This window comes from Saccopteryx bilineata, chromosome 7 (genome assembly GCF_036850765.1).
Source record: "Saccopteryx bilineata isolate mSacBil1 chromosome 7, mSacBil1_pri_phased_curated, whole genome shotgun sequence".
Lineage (NCBI taxonomy): Eukaryota > Metazoa > Chordata > Mammalia > Chiroptera > Emballonuridae > Saccopteryx > Saccopteryx bilineata.
In genome coordinates, this window is record NC_089496.1 from 58,907,253 (window position 1) to 58,922,489 (window position 15,237).

Below are 15,237 nucleotides of genomic sequence, written 5' to 3' on the forward strand. Positions count from 1 at the left end.
GCCAAGGGTACGTATGTCCTCAGACGTGTTGACAAAACAAACACATGAAAGAAAAATCCGTAAGAGACAGGCAGTGGGGGCTCCAAGGCCAGGCAGCCTCCCGTGGCACACGGTCTGCAGAGGAACATGACCCCGAGGTCACACGCGGCACAGGAGGCCGCTGGCCGCCCCACCGCTATCTCACTGTCCCCGTCTTTGCCACGCTGGGCAGTGGGAGGCGGCGTCTCCAGGAGGCCTGAAGTCACCCGTTCATGTCGTGTGAGGTGGATGTCCTTTCAACATCCTTGATAGCTGCTGATGTGACCGCGGGTGTTGTAAGAAATAAGTTATAAATGAAACGCCCGTGGTGCTCTGGCTGACATGAGGGGGTGGCGGGGACGAGAGTGGAGGCGGGGAGCCCAGGTGAGGTGGGCGGAGGGCAGCAGATGGACCAGAACTACTGGAAAGACGGAAGAGAGAGGCCTTTGGGAGGGCACTGTGTGTGCGTGCATGTGTGTGTGTGTCTGCACACACTCAGGACTGGTGGACGAGGGGCCGTGTCAGGACCCAACTGCAGTCTCCGCCTTGTGCAACTTGAAGAAAGATGAGGGACCTCCCAGGAGTCAGGACCGGGGTGGGGGTAAGTTCGACTATGTTTTCACCGTTGCCATGAGAACCACTCCGTTCCTGTACTTGCTCTGTGCTGGTGCCTCCATCTGACATCTGATCATATTTTGGGGGTGGCCAATGCCAGACAACCTCTGTGCCCCTGACACGGAATGGAGCAGACATGGGGGTCTTCAGGCCTTCTTGGCTACACACCTGTTTACAGTAAGAAGACCTCGATAATGCCCCCCCCATACTGGCAAATTTAATTGTTACAACACATATGCAGACGTTATGGACATCACGGGACACAAACAAAGGCAAAGAATTTCAAATGCCGTGAAGGATAAATGCAGGTGGAGGCTTTACTATCTACCTCCTCTCTCCATTCCGGTGGGGCCTCCCCGACTGACCTTGGGTGAGACGAGTCGCAGGGACGGGAACTCTTAAGGAAACCGGCACCGGGCTGTGGGAGTCCAGGGCTGCCGTCCCTCCAGGGAGCTATTGTATGGCACCTGAAAAGCTCACCGCGAGGCCTCTGCAGCTCCTGGTGGTCAGGATGCTGCACAATCAGAACACTTGAACATGGGCGTGTGCAGATCTGGCAAAGCCCCCATGGGCTGGCCTCTGTCCTGTGTCCCTCGTGGATGTGACGTGGAGGCAGCCCCCACTGAGCCTCCTCACACAGATCCCAGTTCCTCTGTCTGGCCCTTGATTTCAGGGGCTGGGGTTCCGTCCGGCTGCCTTCCTCTGAAGTCTCAACACAGCCAGACAAGGGGGAGACAGGAGCTGTTTGTCATTAAAGAAAATGAGGGTGCGGGGAAGGGAATTTGGTGCCTCTGAGTCCCCCTGGGAAGCAAAGTGTTCTGGTCACCAGGCAGGTGTCAAGTGGGGCGACTGGCAGGCATTTGTCCTGGGGGGGATGGGCTTAGTTGGTCTGAATTCAGCAACCAGAACATCCTGAGTCAGTGTCATCGCCTTCATGTGCAGAAATCACATCGTGTGCCTGCTATACCCACGGGAAGCTGAAACGGGCCAAAGACATGCGGCAGCCTCCTCTCCTGGCTCTGAAGAAACTTATCAAGACAGAGAAGCCACCTTACATCGATGAGTTGCTTTTTCAAGAGGTTGAGCCGCCTGACCAGGCGTTTGCACAGTGGATAGAGTGTTGGACTGGGACATGGTGGACCCAGGTTCAAACCTCCGAGGTTGCCAGCTTGAGCACATGCTGCTCACCAGCTTGAGTGCAGGGTCGCTGGCTTGAGCATGGATAAGAGACATGAGCCCATGGTCGCTGTTGAGCCCAAAGGTTGCTGGCTTGAGCAAGGGGTCACTCACTCTGCTGTAGACCCCTGGTCAAGGCACATATGAGAAAGCAATCAATGAACAACTAAGGTGCCACAACGAAGAATTGATGCTTCTCATCTCTCCCTTTCTTCCTGTCTGTCTGTGCCTAACTGATCCTCTCTCTGACTCTGTCAAAAAAAAAAATTAAATAAATAAGAGGTTGAGGCAACCAAGTAAATTTATTCAACAACATCCTGACTGCTAAGTGTGAGTGTCATGCAAGGCCCTGGGGCGCAGCAGTGAACAACGAAATCAGGAACAAGAAAGGCAGCCAAAAAACCCCAAAACACATAGAGAAATCAAGATAAATTTTAAAATGAACTAAGTGAAAATGGAAACATAACTTATCTGAATTTGTGGGACTCAGCAAAACAGAGGGATTAGAAGGAAATTTGTACCAACAAATGAATGTAACAGAAAATAATCTTAAACCCCCAGTTTAGGAAATGAGGCAGAGATGTCGAGACGTCCTGTGAACCCGTCCTTGTTGAGGGTGACGGACCTCAAGTCTGACTCTGGGACTTTCCCTCAAGTCAGAATTCTATGGGGGCGAGGGGACATGAGGAATGAATGCTAAAGAGCTGACAACGTCATTCACTAGACATACCGTTGGCATACATTGTTACCAAATGTGATCCTGCCTAGGAAAGCAGGGTTTTATTAAATTATCAATTTATGAATTAAATTCACAAAGTGAATTTTATTTTAAAAATATGTATTTTCATTCAGCCCATTGCTTTTTTACTTCCCCAAGACTGGTGGATTACCTGAGTGCGCTGGGCAATCTGCAAGCGTCCCCGAGACATTGCTAGTATGTTACTGACTTCTACTTTGATCAGTTACGGCCACAAACTGTCTTTCATATGGCTCTATTATTTTAACTATCTCGATGCTTCTCCCAAACGTGGTTGAAAGGAAATGTGCTCTCTGCATGGGTTGCGGTCCTGTTGAATTTTTCTCTATGCGGAAGCCCCGGACGTGACTGCCATTCTGCCTGTTGGCCCCTTCAGTCCTGGGAGTTCTCACTCTCGGGCTGGCTCTGCTGCCCCAGCACATTCACAGTTCACACTGTTGCTGTCTTGTGTCTGTAACGTGCCTCTCTGCCCGGGCCGTTTCTTTTGTTCTGAAGTCTCCTTTGTCTGAGAATCCCGCCACTATAGAGTTCTTTGGGTGGGGGGGGGCAAGTCTTCCTTGCCCACTTCTTTTACCGATCAATGCCATTGTATTTGAAGTGCGTGTCTTGCCGCCAGCATATGGTTGGGTCATGTTTCCTGTCCATTCTCCCGATCAGTCCTCTACCTGGTGTGTGCAGACCGCTCACAGCTCATGTAACGACTGATCCTATGGTGTAGGTCTGTTTTTATTGTCGTTTATCCCATTCCCCTTCTCTGTCTCCAGGCAGGTTACTTGGACAGTCTTTGTATTCCATGTTTACTTACCTGTTTCTGAGGGTGTCTCTTTGTATACTACGTTCAGCAGTTCCTCTGGGATCACATCACACACCCGCGGTCTACCGCAGCCCATCAGAACCAGCACTAAGCTCTTCAGGTGGGATGCAGACACGCACCCACCACACAGACCCTTTATTCCCCGCTTTGGCGTTGCTGTCTTAACCGTCCCCTCTGCATCGTACACTGAGAACCACAGACCATGTTGTCAGTTTTGCTTATTCCATCAGAACCAGCACTAAGCTCTTCAGGTGGGATGCAGACACGCACCCACCACACAGACCCTTTATTCCCCGCTTTGGCGTTGCTGTCTTAACCGTCCCCTCTGCGTCGTACACTGAGAACCACAGACCATGTCGTGAGTTTTCCTTATTTTTTAATTTTTAAAAATTTTTTTAAAGATTTTATTTATTCATTATAGAGAGGGGAGAGAGATAGAGAGAGAAGGGGGGAGGAGCAGGAAGCATCAACTCCCATATGTGCCCTGACCAGACAAGCCCAGGGTTTTGAACCGGCAACCTCAGCGTTTCCAGGTTGACGCTTTACCCACTGCGCCACCACAGGTCAGGCGTGAGTTTTGCTTTTAACTTCTAAATGACTAAATGTTGCCCCATCTTCCGTGACGAGTGCCACGTGCATGCGCCTGCTCACTCACACGACACCCAGTCACCGTGAATGTAAGGTGCTCGTCGCTCTCTGTATGCCTTGCATTCTACGCGTCCACCTGGCCCTGGTTCTTGAAATTCGCTCACACTTGTTTCTAGTACACTGGAAGTCTGAGCCAGGACCATGGACCTGCCTCTCAGCCCGAGAGCTCATTCCCTGCTTCTCCTGGTCTTTTCAGCTCAGTCACCCTGCTTTGTAAGTGCTCACACTGACTGGGAAGTGGTGAGTGTTCCCCACTGGACCATACGCTTCTTAGCAACAGGTTCTCTTCGCTTCCTGTATTCCTTTAGGGCCCGTTTTGTTTCAGCCCCTGACTAACAGTTAACTCTACAAATTCACTGCCCTCTCAGTGTCTACTGATTTAAAAGAAAACACAGCTATCTATGCATCCAACAGATCATGCACCCACCTTCCCACAAAACATCCCTCTCGTACCTCCGTACATAGCTGCCCCGAGGAATCTGTGAGGCATGACTTGTTCTAGAACAAAAATTCCAGGACGGTAACTCCATTGTGAGTCCTTCCCACCTCAGTCACACACACAGGACACGCAGCATGTGTACACACGCACACACACGCACACCCTTTCACACAGCTAACCTCTTGTACTCAATGACCCCATTTTAGAACAGGAATAACTTATTTCTCCCGATATCATTTTAATAATACCCCCTAGGTAATTAGGAATTAAGATTTTCTTTCAATCAGGAAAAAGCCCAAAGTCGTTAACAAATATTTATGTGTGTTGTGTATCTGTATACAACACACACAGACCCACACATACACATAACTCTTTGACTCTTTTCCTGTGACACTAAGTGAAGCGACAGGAGGTGTGTGGGACTCAGGGCCACAGGCATCGTCCTGACAAGGCTTTCCCGGTCAGCAGACTCCGCGCCGAGCAGACCGCAGTCACGCCTGCTCCAGCTCCACGAGGACGCCGCCGCAGTCTTTGGGGTGGAGGAAAACCACGGGTTTCCCGTGGGCCCCTATCGTGGGCTTTTCACTGAGACAACGGACCTTTTTTCCCTTCAAGTTCATCACGGCAGCATCTATGTTGTCCACCTTGAGAGAAGGACATAAATAAGAACACATCAAAACACCTAACCACAGCGCCTCCCGACCCAGGAGAAGCTTCAGTGTCTCAAACCACCACAGAACTAAGAAGGAAGAGAAGCTGCTAAAATGGTCCTAGGTGAGCAGCTATGAAGCTAAAAACTTTCAGCACCTGTAGACATCTCTCCTCAAAACGTAAATGACACGTGCTGTTTCGTAACATTTCCTTCTACTGGCACTACTGGTGACACGGCACAAACCACTTCGCCCCGAGAGCCCTGGGCCCCTCACCTGCAGTAGGAGGACGAGGCCCCACACAGACAGACCAAGGGCTAAAACGAGAGAATGCAGAGCTCTCGGTGCAGGTCCTCCACCCTACATGCCCTGGCCCCCAAACCTCTCCGCCTGCCAAACTACCTACTTCACACACACACACATCACTAGTGAACTCTCACCAAAATGTCTTCTTCCAGTCCAAAAAGTCCAAACACATGTAATTCTGCAACTCTCCTCTAAACCACTTCTATTCTCTCCATATTCACGGCCGTCTGGGGACAGAGCACACGTGACCCCAGGCACTTGTGGAGAAATGACTTCTCTATCAGGAAGACCATCCTCTCAGACTAAGAACCACCAGGTGGGCGAGCAGAGCACGGCACGAAGGGCCATCTTCCGCAAAGGTCACAGACCACCTGGCATTTACTCATCTAATAGCACTCCAGACAGGTTAATTTTACAAGCACAGAGACTAACAGAACACCTATGGACCCAGTACATACATCTGACAAATGCTCACATTTACAGAATCTTATTCTCACAGAGCCGAGGATCATACATACACTGGATTCTAAAACTGGTCAAAAACCCGGTGAGGACCCTACACGTCACTGTGAATGAACTATGATTTCTTCAAACAACGTGCATTCCACTCGTGTGCTCCTGATAGGGTTCCTTGTACTGTAAACGCTGAGGGCTCTATCCGAGCCCTGCCAGATGGTGAGCGTGGTCACTTGTGCCGTGTGAAATAGCCGCCTGTTCTCATTCTTCTCGGAGCAGTAGGGCTCCTGCTGATAGTGACCTCTTTGTACCTCGACACGGTGATTTTCAACCTATTGATCTTGACCTCTTTTCCCATTCCCCCATCATTAGCCTAAACCCAGTCTTCCCACTTGAAAATAATTCTTAAATTATACACTGTATGAAAATTTAAACACACAGACCAAGTTAAGCACTCCCTCAGCTACCACTGAAATCATCTTCCTCTCCAGAGGCTAACGACTAGACTCCTGACATGTCCTTCCAAATCTTAACATTCCTTCTTCTTCCTTCCTTTGTCCTGGTAACCAAACGCCCTTTCTTTTATAAAACGAGGTGGCAGCAGATGGACGCATACAAGTTTTCCTTCTGCGAACAACATAGGAAATTTAAAACCTCATCCAGCTGCCCACTGTGCTGCTCTACGGAAATGTCATCATCACATGACACCCCCACATCTGGGAGCCGGTGACATGCAGACGCCCCGTGGAGGGAGGCCAGCCATTCCTGAGGGCTGATGGTAATGCCGGAAAGAGGATGGGATTTTTTTTTAAGTGGCATTTCCTCCCTTCCTGTTGGAAGAGCAGCCATTTCCCTGCAGGCAGGAAACGAGCTGCCTCCCTGGCCTTTTACCTGCAAGTTGCACCATCTTCCTTCCTAAGGGACATGTGAGAAAAAACAGCCATAAGACACACAAAAGCGGCCCTGGCTCAGTGGTAGAGAGTCGGCCTGGCGTGCAAGGAGTCCAGGGTTCGATTCCCGGCCAGGGCACACAGGAGAAGCGCCCATCTGCTTCTCTACCCTTCCCCCTCTCCTCCCTCTCTGTCTCTCTCTTCCCCTCCCGCAGCCGAGGCTCCATTGGAGCAAAGATGGCCCGGGCGCTGGGGATGGCTCCTTGGCCTCTGCCCGAGGCGCTAGAGTGGCTCTGGTCATAGCAGAGCGACACCCCGGAAGGGCAGAGCATCGCCCCCTGGTGGGCGTGCCGGGTGGATCCCGGTCGGGCGCATGCGGGAGTCTGTCTGTCTCTCCCCATTTCCAGCTTCAGAAAAATACAAAAAAAGAAAAAAAAAAAAAGAGACACAAAAGCATAAATGAGGAACAAGTCATCTGTTACCTGACTACCTAGAACATAACACTGGACAACGGCTGCATTTCCTTACACCTTTCCTACCTCGTTTTGGAAATAACGTCCCTGCCGCGTGCTTCCCCCGCCAGCCGGGCCGGGGGCGGCGCACGCAGATGAGCTGATGTCCTGTGTGTGTCTGTAGGGCCCTTCGCTGACCCTGGGGCCCTGGGGCCCGTGGCCTCCTCCCTCGGCAGTACAGCCCCTACCCCTGCACTGCTCCTCCCTCAGAAACGCACTTTCATTTTTTCATTTTTTTTAATTGAATTTATCGGGGGGCACTGGTTGATAAAATGATACAGGTTTCAGGTGCACAGTTCTACAGCACATCTGCACACGATACTGTGTGTCTCCCCCAAGTCACAGCCCCCTCCTCCACCATCTCTCCCCCCTTTAGCAGAGCGGTCTCCAACCCACCTGTCTCCCTCCACCACCCTGCCCACCGCCCAGCTGTGCCAAGTCCCTCTCTCTCTCTCTCACACTCACACACACTCACACACACACACACACACACACACACACATCGGCCAGGTGGGAGAGCAGGGACCCCAAGCAGGAGCAGTCGCGGGGGACCGAGCTGTGCCAAGCATCACCTTCAGCAGCCGTGTGTGGGGGGTGTTCTGAGGGGCCCCAGGGAAGGGTCCTTCTGAAAGGAGGCGTTCCTCAGGAATTAAAACAGCAGCTGTTTACCAACCAGCAGGGAAGCATGTTAATATTTTTACAACTCAACACAAATTTGTTGAATAAGCAAACGTTTTCAGTGCCCTTCAGGCATTCATGGGACTGACCCTGCTGTCTGGGTAAGTTACTTGGGAGAAGCCTGGCTGGTTCTATCTGGTACCGAAAGTGTCTCCTCGGGGAGAGGCCTGCAGAAGCCGGGAGGCAGTCACGGTGGCATCACCGGTCAGCCTGATCCAGAAAGCAGGGGTCCCTGTGTGAGTCCCAGATCACCTCCACTTCCGTAGAGGCCTTGCCCTGGCTCCTCCCCGGCGGTCACGGTGGTGCCGGTGTGGTGTGGACAGCAGGACTGCCGCCAGCCTGGGCCGCTCGCTCAGGCCTGTCTGCCTCGTTGGGCCCCTGGTCTTCACAAAGAGCAAAGACTATGGTGGGGAGCGTAGCGCAAATGTGGGCACTGCCGCCCCTCATCCTGTCCGAGGCTGTCTCCATCTCCCTCTAATCCAGGGGTCCCCAAACTTTTTACACAGGGGGCCAGTTCACTGTCCCTCAGACTGTTGGAGGGCCGGACTATAAAAAAAAACTATGAACAAATCCCTATGCACACTGCACATACCTTATTTTAAAGTAAAAAAACAAAACGGGAACAAATACAATATTTAAAATAAAGAACAAGTAAATTTAAATCAACAAACTGACCAGTATTTCAATGAAATTATGCTTCTCTCACTGACCACCAATGAAAGAGGTGCCCCTTCCAGAAGTGCGGCGGAGGCCGGATAAATGGCCTCAGGGGGCCGCAGTTTGGGGACCCCTGCTCTAATCTCTGCGTCCAGATCCCTGCTGCGCTCCTAGACTCGCGACTCAGACGTGCTCTCGACTCAACTGAACTTCTCACTCACACTGGCTTCCTTTGCAGGCTGGGCTCTGCTGTCGGACACAGTGCAGCGGGGCAGGGGACAGAAGCTTCAAAGCAGGGGACCCGCCTGTTGTCCTGGGGGGGGTCTGAGACCAACCCCCAAGGCCACCGCAGTGAAGACCTGGAGCAAGAACTGGCCCCTAAGAAGGGGATGAAGGTGACACACGGGCCCGAGCAGCTCCCTTGCTTGACTGCTAGGGTCGGCTGCCTCACACAGGGCAGGCGGTCCGCATGGCGAAGTGGGCGGGCCTGGGACCAAGACAGCTCTGGTTGGACCCCAGCCCTGCCGCTCACCACTCACGTGACTGTGGGCTGGCTACACCAGGTCCGCTCCCCCCATCAAGGGGGAGGACGGTGCCTTGCGGGACAGCGTGGGGGTTAGAGGACACAGCACACAAGGGATCCCTGTGCCGCCAGAGGACCCAAGGGTGCCGCCAGCCCCTCGGTGCCCTCCACAGCCTTTCCCTCCACCGGGGGAACGCCCCCTCCTGCCCACCTGCGGAGCCCCTGGCTGGTGTCTTCCCACCTCCTCCCCCTTCCCCGTGCTACAGAGTGACTGCTCACACTCAGGGCAGAGCGCTGAGACCGCCCGTGCACACAGTGCCCCCCCCCTCACAGCGGAAGCAAGCGCCCAGCAGAGCACACGCCGCAGGCTCTCGAAGACATCTGCCATGGGCACCAGGCCAGCTCCTGTGGTCCACACCCCTCTCTTCTGGACTAGGGACCAGGCCTAACCGTTCACGGGGCCGGTCCGTCTATCAGAAGAGTTTACATAGTTGCCTGAACATGAGCTTCTAAAGATAAACACCCTCACGAGAGAGTCCCTGCCTGACCCTCCACGTTTCCTTCAGGAACTGTGACCAGGTGCCACCGAGGAGATCTTGAAATATCAGTCATTAAAAATGTGCTGTTTGCCTGACCAGGCGGTGGCGCAGTGGACAGAGCGTCGGACTGGGATGCCAAAGACCCAGGATCGAGACCCCGAGGTCGCCAGCTGGAACACGGGCTCATCTGGTTTGAGCAAAAGCCCACCAGCTTGGACCCAACGTCGCTGGCTCGAGCAAGGGGTTACTCGGTCTGTTGAAGGCCCGCAGTCAGGGCACATATGAGAAAGCAATCAATGAACAACTAAGGTGTCGCAAAGAAAAACTAATGATTGATGCTTCTCACCTCTCTCCGTTCCTGTCTGTCTGTCCCTGTCTATCCCTCTCTCTGTCCCTGAAAAGAAACAAAAGAAAAAACCTGTGCTGCTTGTGTGCTACGAGACAAGTCACCAGGATGCTCGGGATAGAACACAATTACATGAAAACTTAGCATGGACACTGAGCGTCTTACTTTATCCAGTCTCTTAGCTGCTGCTTCTAATTGCTTTGTGACAGCAAAAGCAGTTGCATTCCTATTACGTTGGAGGTCAAATGTGATCGATCAATACTGTAGTGAGAACTCAAATCTGTTTGGGTAACTTTGGTGCCTTTTATCGTGGCTGCTGAATCCCGGTTCAATAAGCCACACACTATTACTATTTCTAGAGGAAAAGGGGCTCTGAGTAGGACCAGCAGTGCCGTTCCCCTTGGAGAACTCTGTCGAGTTCCCGACGGCAGGAACACTGGCGTCTCCAAGACCGACAGACACTCGAGAGGGAGGAGTGTTCCCGCCCCAGGCCCTGGGAGAGACGAGATACCTCAATGCAGATGTGGTGCATGCCGCCGGCTCTGTTTTTCTGCAGAAACCCCGCAATCGGGCTGTCGTCTCCCAAAGGGTGAAGCAGCTCCACCTTGGTGTTTCCCAGGTCGACAAACACGACGGACACGCCGTGCTCGGGGAGGGGGGCCACCTCGCTCACCTGGCCCCCCAGCACGTCCCGATAAAACGCCCTGGCCTTGTCCAAGTCCGGCACGGCGACAGCCACGTGGTTCAGCCTCCCCAGGTTCCACACGGCGCCAGCCGCCTGGTGTGAGCACCGTGAGGTGGAAAAGGCTCTTGGTGTGGGAACTAGAGCTGAGAGTCTGGAAAAGAGACCTGGAAAAGAAACAGATAATGAAAGAGTCGTTGATATCCTTCTTTTGAGATGAACGAACTATTTAGATTCAGAACACAGCACGGCATTTTTCAAGTTTATGTTTACTGGTAACACGTAGAGATGGCGGGTGTAACTGAGTCACGTGCTATTTTCCGCAGGTCACACAGGGTGCGTTTGAGTGTGACGGTGAACCAGCACACCTACTGACAGGAGCCAGCAGGTCACTTCCCTGCCTAGAACCAGCCGGAGACACGGTCGTTAAAAGCCATGACCATCCTTAATGTGCATTTTGTTTGAAGGATGATCAACTAAGACAAAATAGCTCACTGTTGGAAGACAAAGAAGCAAAGATCAAGAGGGTGCTTTGACTAATGAGAATTTCACCCAAAGGGACCAGATTTTAAAAAATTGTTTCTTATAACTGTGAAGGATTAGAAGCCAAACTGCTTCTAGATGTAACTCTTCTTCATTGAGACCCCGAAGGGACCTGCGCTGTGTCCCCTGTGCACCAGGGTTACCCTGTCCCTAAATACTGGACTTGAAGCCACGTTCTCCCCAGAACGAACATTATACAAGGTCTAAATAGGATCTTGTAAAGTTACATCACTGAATAAAAAAGTATGAAATGGCAAATGGAAGAATACTCTTTAAATAGCAGCTTTTTAGCTCTTGAGGCTGAACCCTTTAAAACAGTACCTAGGATCACAGAGCTTTGGCGAACATAAAATCCCCCTTGACTGAAATTCTTTTTTTTTTTTCTTGTGGGAGAGACAGAGAGAGTCAGAGGGGCAGATAGAGACAGACAGACAGGAAGGGAGAGAGATGAGAAACATCAATTCTTTGTTGCGGTTCCTTTAGTTGTTCATTGACTGCTTTCTCATATGTGCCTTGACCGTGGGCCTTCAGCAGACCGAGTAACCCCTTGCTCAAGCCAGCAACCTTGGGCTCAAGCTGGTGAGCCTTGCTCAAACCAGATGAGCTCGCACTCAAGCTGACGACCTAGGGGTCTCGAACCTGGGACCTCCACATCCCAGTCCGAAGCCCTATCTACTGCACCACCGCCTGGTCAGACATTGACTGAAATTCTTGATAATGAGGACATTCAAGTGACACTATTTGATTTTATTGGGGGCCACAAAGCTTGTTGGGAGAGGCAGCCTCATGCACGCAGTTGTTCACCCCCCCCCCCACACACACACACACATACACACATCCTCGCTGAGAAAAAGAGCCCATCCAGCCTGGGCCAGACCCACCCCCTCGTGCTGGGAATAGCTCTTCCTCTTTCAGGCTCAATGAATGCTCCTTTGTCTCTGCTTACCGCGTGAGCAGTGGGCCACCCCCACTGTTCCATCTGTCTTCCGAGGGGAGGGGACAGGGTTCTTACTACTGTGGCACAGAGGGGTGTGCAAAGGTGACCTGTCCTGTGCTGGCCGCTGGGAGAGACCCGCTGGCCCTGAAGGACTGACACCTGCTCCTGAAGCTGCTCTCGTGGTCTGTTTCCTGTGGAGGTCAAGCGTGTTCCCGCAGGGCTTGGAGACTCTGATCCGAAATGCAACGGGCATTTGTTTCGAGTACCCCGCAGGGACCGACAACCAGTGCCTGGTGCTCTGCGCCACAAAGACAGACCTGAGGCACCAGAGGTCAGAAGGCAAAAGTTCAGCCTGACGTGGTCTTCTGCTCTGCCCCAGCCTGTATCACTGACTACCGAAATATCTAAAAGTCCTTGTGATCATAGCTTGACACAGCCCTCTTATGTGACCTCACTATGGTCCTTCTGGTATACTCCAATGCAGGACACACATATATAAATGTACACCTGAAAGTCAATTTCATAAAAATACCTAGTCTTCTCTAGATGTGCTAATATATATTTATTCTATTGTATTTTATTTAAAATCCTGGTACTTGCCACTAAATCTCTACCTTGCTAGCGTGTTAAGAGTTAGGTATTTGGTATAAATATATATAATACAGTGCCCGACACGTCTAATGGGTGCAGTGAATCAGCCATTCTTACTGTTAATGGCATACAATGCTTGCTTGCTAGTGAGTGGCATGCAGGGTTACCTATGGAGACCAAGACACTATCTCAAGGGCATGGAGATAGTGAATGTAAAAAACGTTGCCAACCAGCAAAATCACCGGTCCACCTGCTCGTACCTTCCTTCCCTGCATCCCTGCTACATGTGCAATTTGCAACGAAAGCTCAATATAGAATATATTTGTATTAAAAACCATGGATATGGCCAATGAGCTTTAGAGTAATGCAATGCCAACTTACAATATTTCCAAGTTAAAATGAGTTACCTAACTCCCTAACTCACTCACACTGCTCATGACAATTGTTTTAACTTAGGAATGACTTCTAATATCAAAGTCAAGTGGAAACTACACTTCTAACAACTCTGCCTTCAAAAACCTAGAAACAGGTTATCATCTGCAATCCAGATGTGCCTTAGTCGGAAGGCATTCTCCCTGCTGCTGGGACCCAGAATCCGTGGACAGAACCTCTGAGCATTAACGTCTCACTGACCTGACCTCCTCTTTCCTGTGCAGATCCATTGGTTACTTCCTCGGTTAGTTATGCAACATTTCCCAGAGTAACTCTAAGAGCCTGAGAGTACTCTTTTTCTCGTTGAGAGACAGGGAGAACAAGCCCGACCGAGTCATTTTCTTCAAGGTCACACTAGGTGGCAAAGCTGGGCCTCATGCCCAGGTCTGATATCCAAGGTAATGTTAAACCATTGTGTTCAGTTTTGTCATTCCTCTGACATGCTTTACCCCTCTTTGAGCCTCAAGTTTTAGTATCTTTAGTGTACGTCCTATGAGCAATAACTGCTTGCTAAGAGATGACTTTCTGAGAGATAATAAAATGACTTTTTTTTTTTTTTTTGCAAAGGGCTACCTGCAACGGTACACGGACACTGACCTGTAGTTTACCAAAGCAGAGGCAGGAGGGTCTGGGAGGGCGTGCTATTCGCACAACTTGAGTATCACTAGTTAATAGGAGATGCATTCTAACAAGCTGTGCCTGGCCCAGGGACAGCTTATATATACCAGCAGTCCCAGGTTACCAACAAGATAGGTTCTGTAGCTTTGTTCTTACCTGTTACTTGTATGTAAGTTGGAACAAGTCCATCTACCCTATTAAATACAACTTAGATGTTTCACATACTACTTATTTTTACCTTTCTGTGGCTATACACAAACATTTTCAAACCTATAGCACCTAGCTCTGCAGAACCTATCTTGCTGGTAACCCAGGGACTGCCTGGAGTATTTTTTCGTGTACACCCATCTAAACGGATAATGGACTCGCCATGGCCGATGCGCAAGAAAGCCTACAGGGACCAGTCAAGAACCGGCTCAGCGTGACAGGGGACTTCGGTGACACAGGTGGCATGGAGCGCTTTCTAGGAGAGAAATCTGATGTTATCGCGGGGTCACCCCTTTGCACCCGTCCCGAAGGCTCTGAGCTCAAGGGCGAGTCACACACGTTGGGGAGGGACGCGGGGACACGCCACCTGGGCTCCCATCCGAGCAGGGGATGTGACACGGAGGGAGACCGCTGCCCTCCAAGAAGGCAGGGAAGCCAGAGCGGAGGGGCCGGGGTTGGGGGGTCGGAAAGCCTGCGACAGTGTCACCGCTCATCCCATGCGACCTTCTGTTTAAGGGACGGAAAAGAGGCGCCTGCTTGTCCCTTTCCCGCCCGTCTGGACGAGAGCAGGTGGAGCGCGCGCCTCCGTACACAGCCGCCCCCCACGAGCGCCCGGAGGTCAGCGGCGTGTCCGGCAGGACGTGCCCTGCTGCTGGGTCCCCCGCGTCCCACGTGCGCGCTCGCGCGGACTCGCTGTCCCTGCGCCCCTGGCTCCTGGCCCGGCCCCGCCGTCCCCGCGGACAGCTCCCCTCGCCTCCCGGAGGCCTCGCGGGCAACGGCAGCGCCACCCGCACCCCGTTCCAGGGCCGGGAGACGCCCGGAGCGAGGACAGGGTGTTCCCTCGCGCTGACCGGGGCGCCTCGGGAGGACACCGGCCACCCGCCGCAAGGTGGGGCGGCGGCTGGGAGCGCACGTGCGCAGAGCGTGGGGGTCCGGGCGCTCTGCCTCCCCGCCTCCCGCGGCCCCGGCGAGCCCCGACGGCGCCGGGTATTCACCTCCCGCGCTCGCCACCGCGGCCCTCAGAACGCGCGACATCTTGGGGGCCGACGGGCTCGACGCCGCCGTGCGTCAGATGGCGCGAGGACGCGGCCGAGGGGCGTGACAACGTGGCCGGAGGCGGGGCCTACGGAGCGAGGGGGCGTGGTGAGTGGCGGAAGCTGGGGGCGGGCCCGCTCTTCTCTACAATACAACGTGCAACCTAAT

At 52.4% G+C, this 15,237-nt stretch overlaps 1 protein-coding gene across 1 annotated transcript; it reads right to left on the reverse strand.

The window, feature by feature from the left end:
- Positions 1-3,726: 3,726 nt before the first annotated feature.
- MCEE (methylmalonyl-CoA epimerase) lies at positions 3,727-15,183 on the reverse strand. The gene is made up of 3 exons (XM_066240225.1): positions 15,030-15,183; positions 10,536-10,873; positions 3,727-5,111 (listed from the first exon to the last, which is right to left on the reverse strand). The coding sequence occupies exons 1-3, from the start codon at positions 15,067-15,069 to the stop codon at positions 4,959-4,961; spliced, it is 531 nt and encodes a 176-aa protein (XP_066096322.1). The 5' UTR covers positions 15,070-15,183; the 3' UTR covers positions 3,727-4,958.
- Between the last annotated feature and the right edge of the window lie 54 nt (positions 15,184-15,237).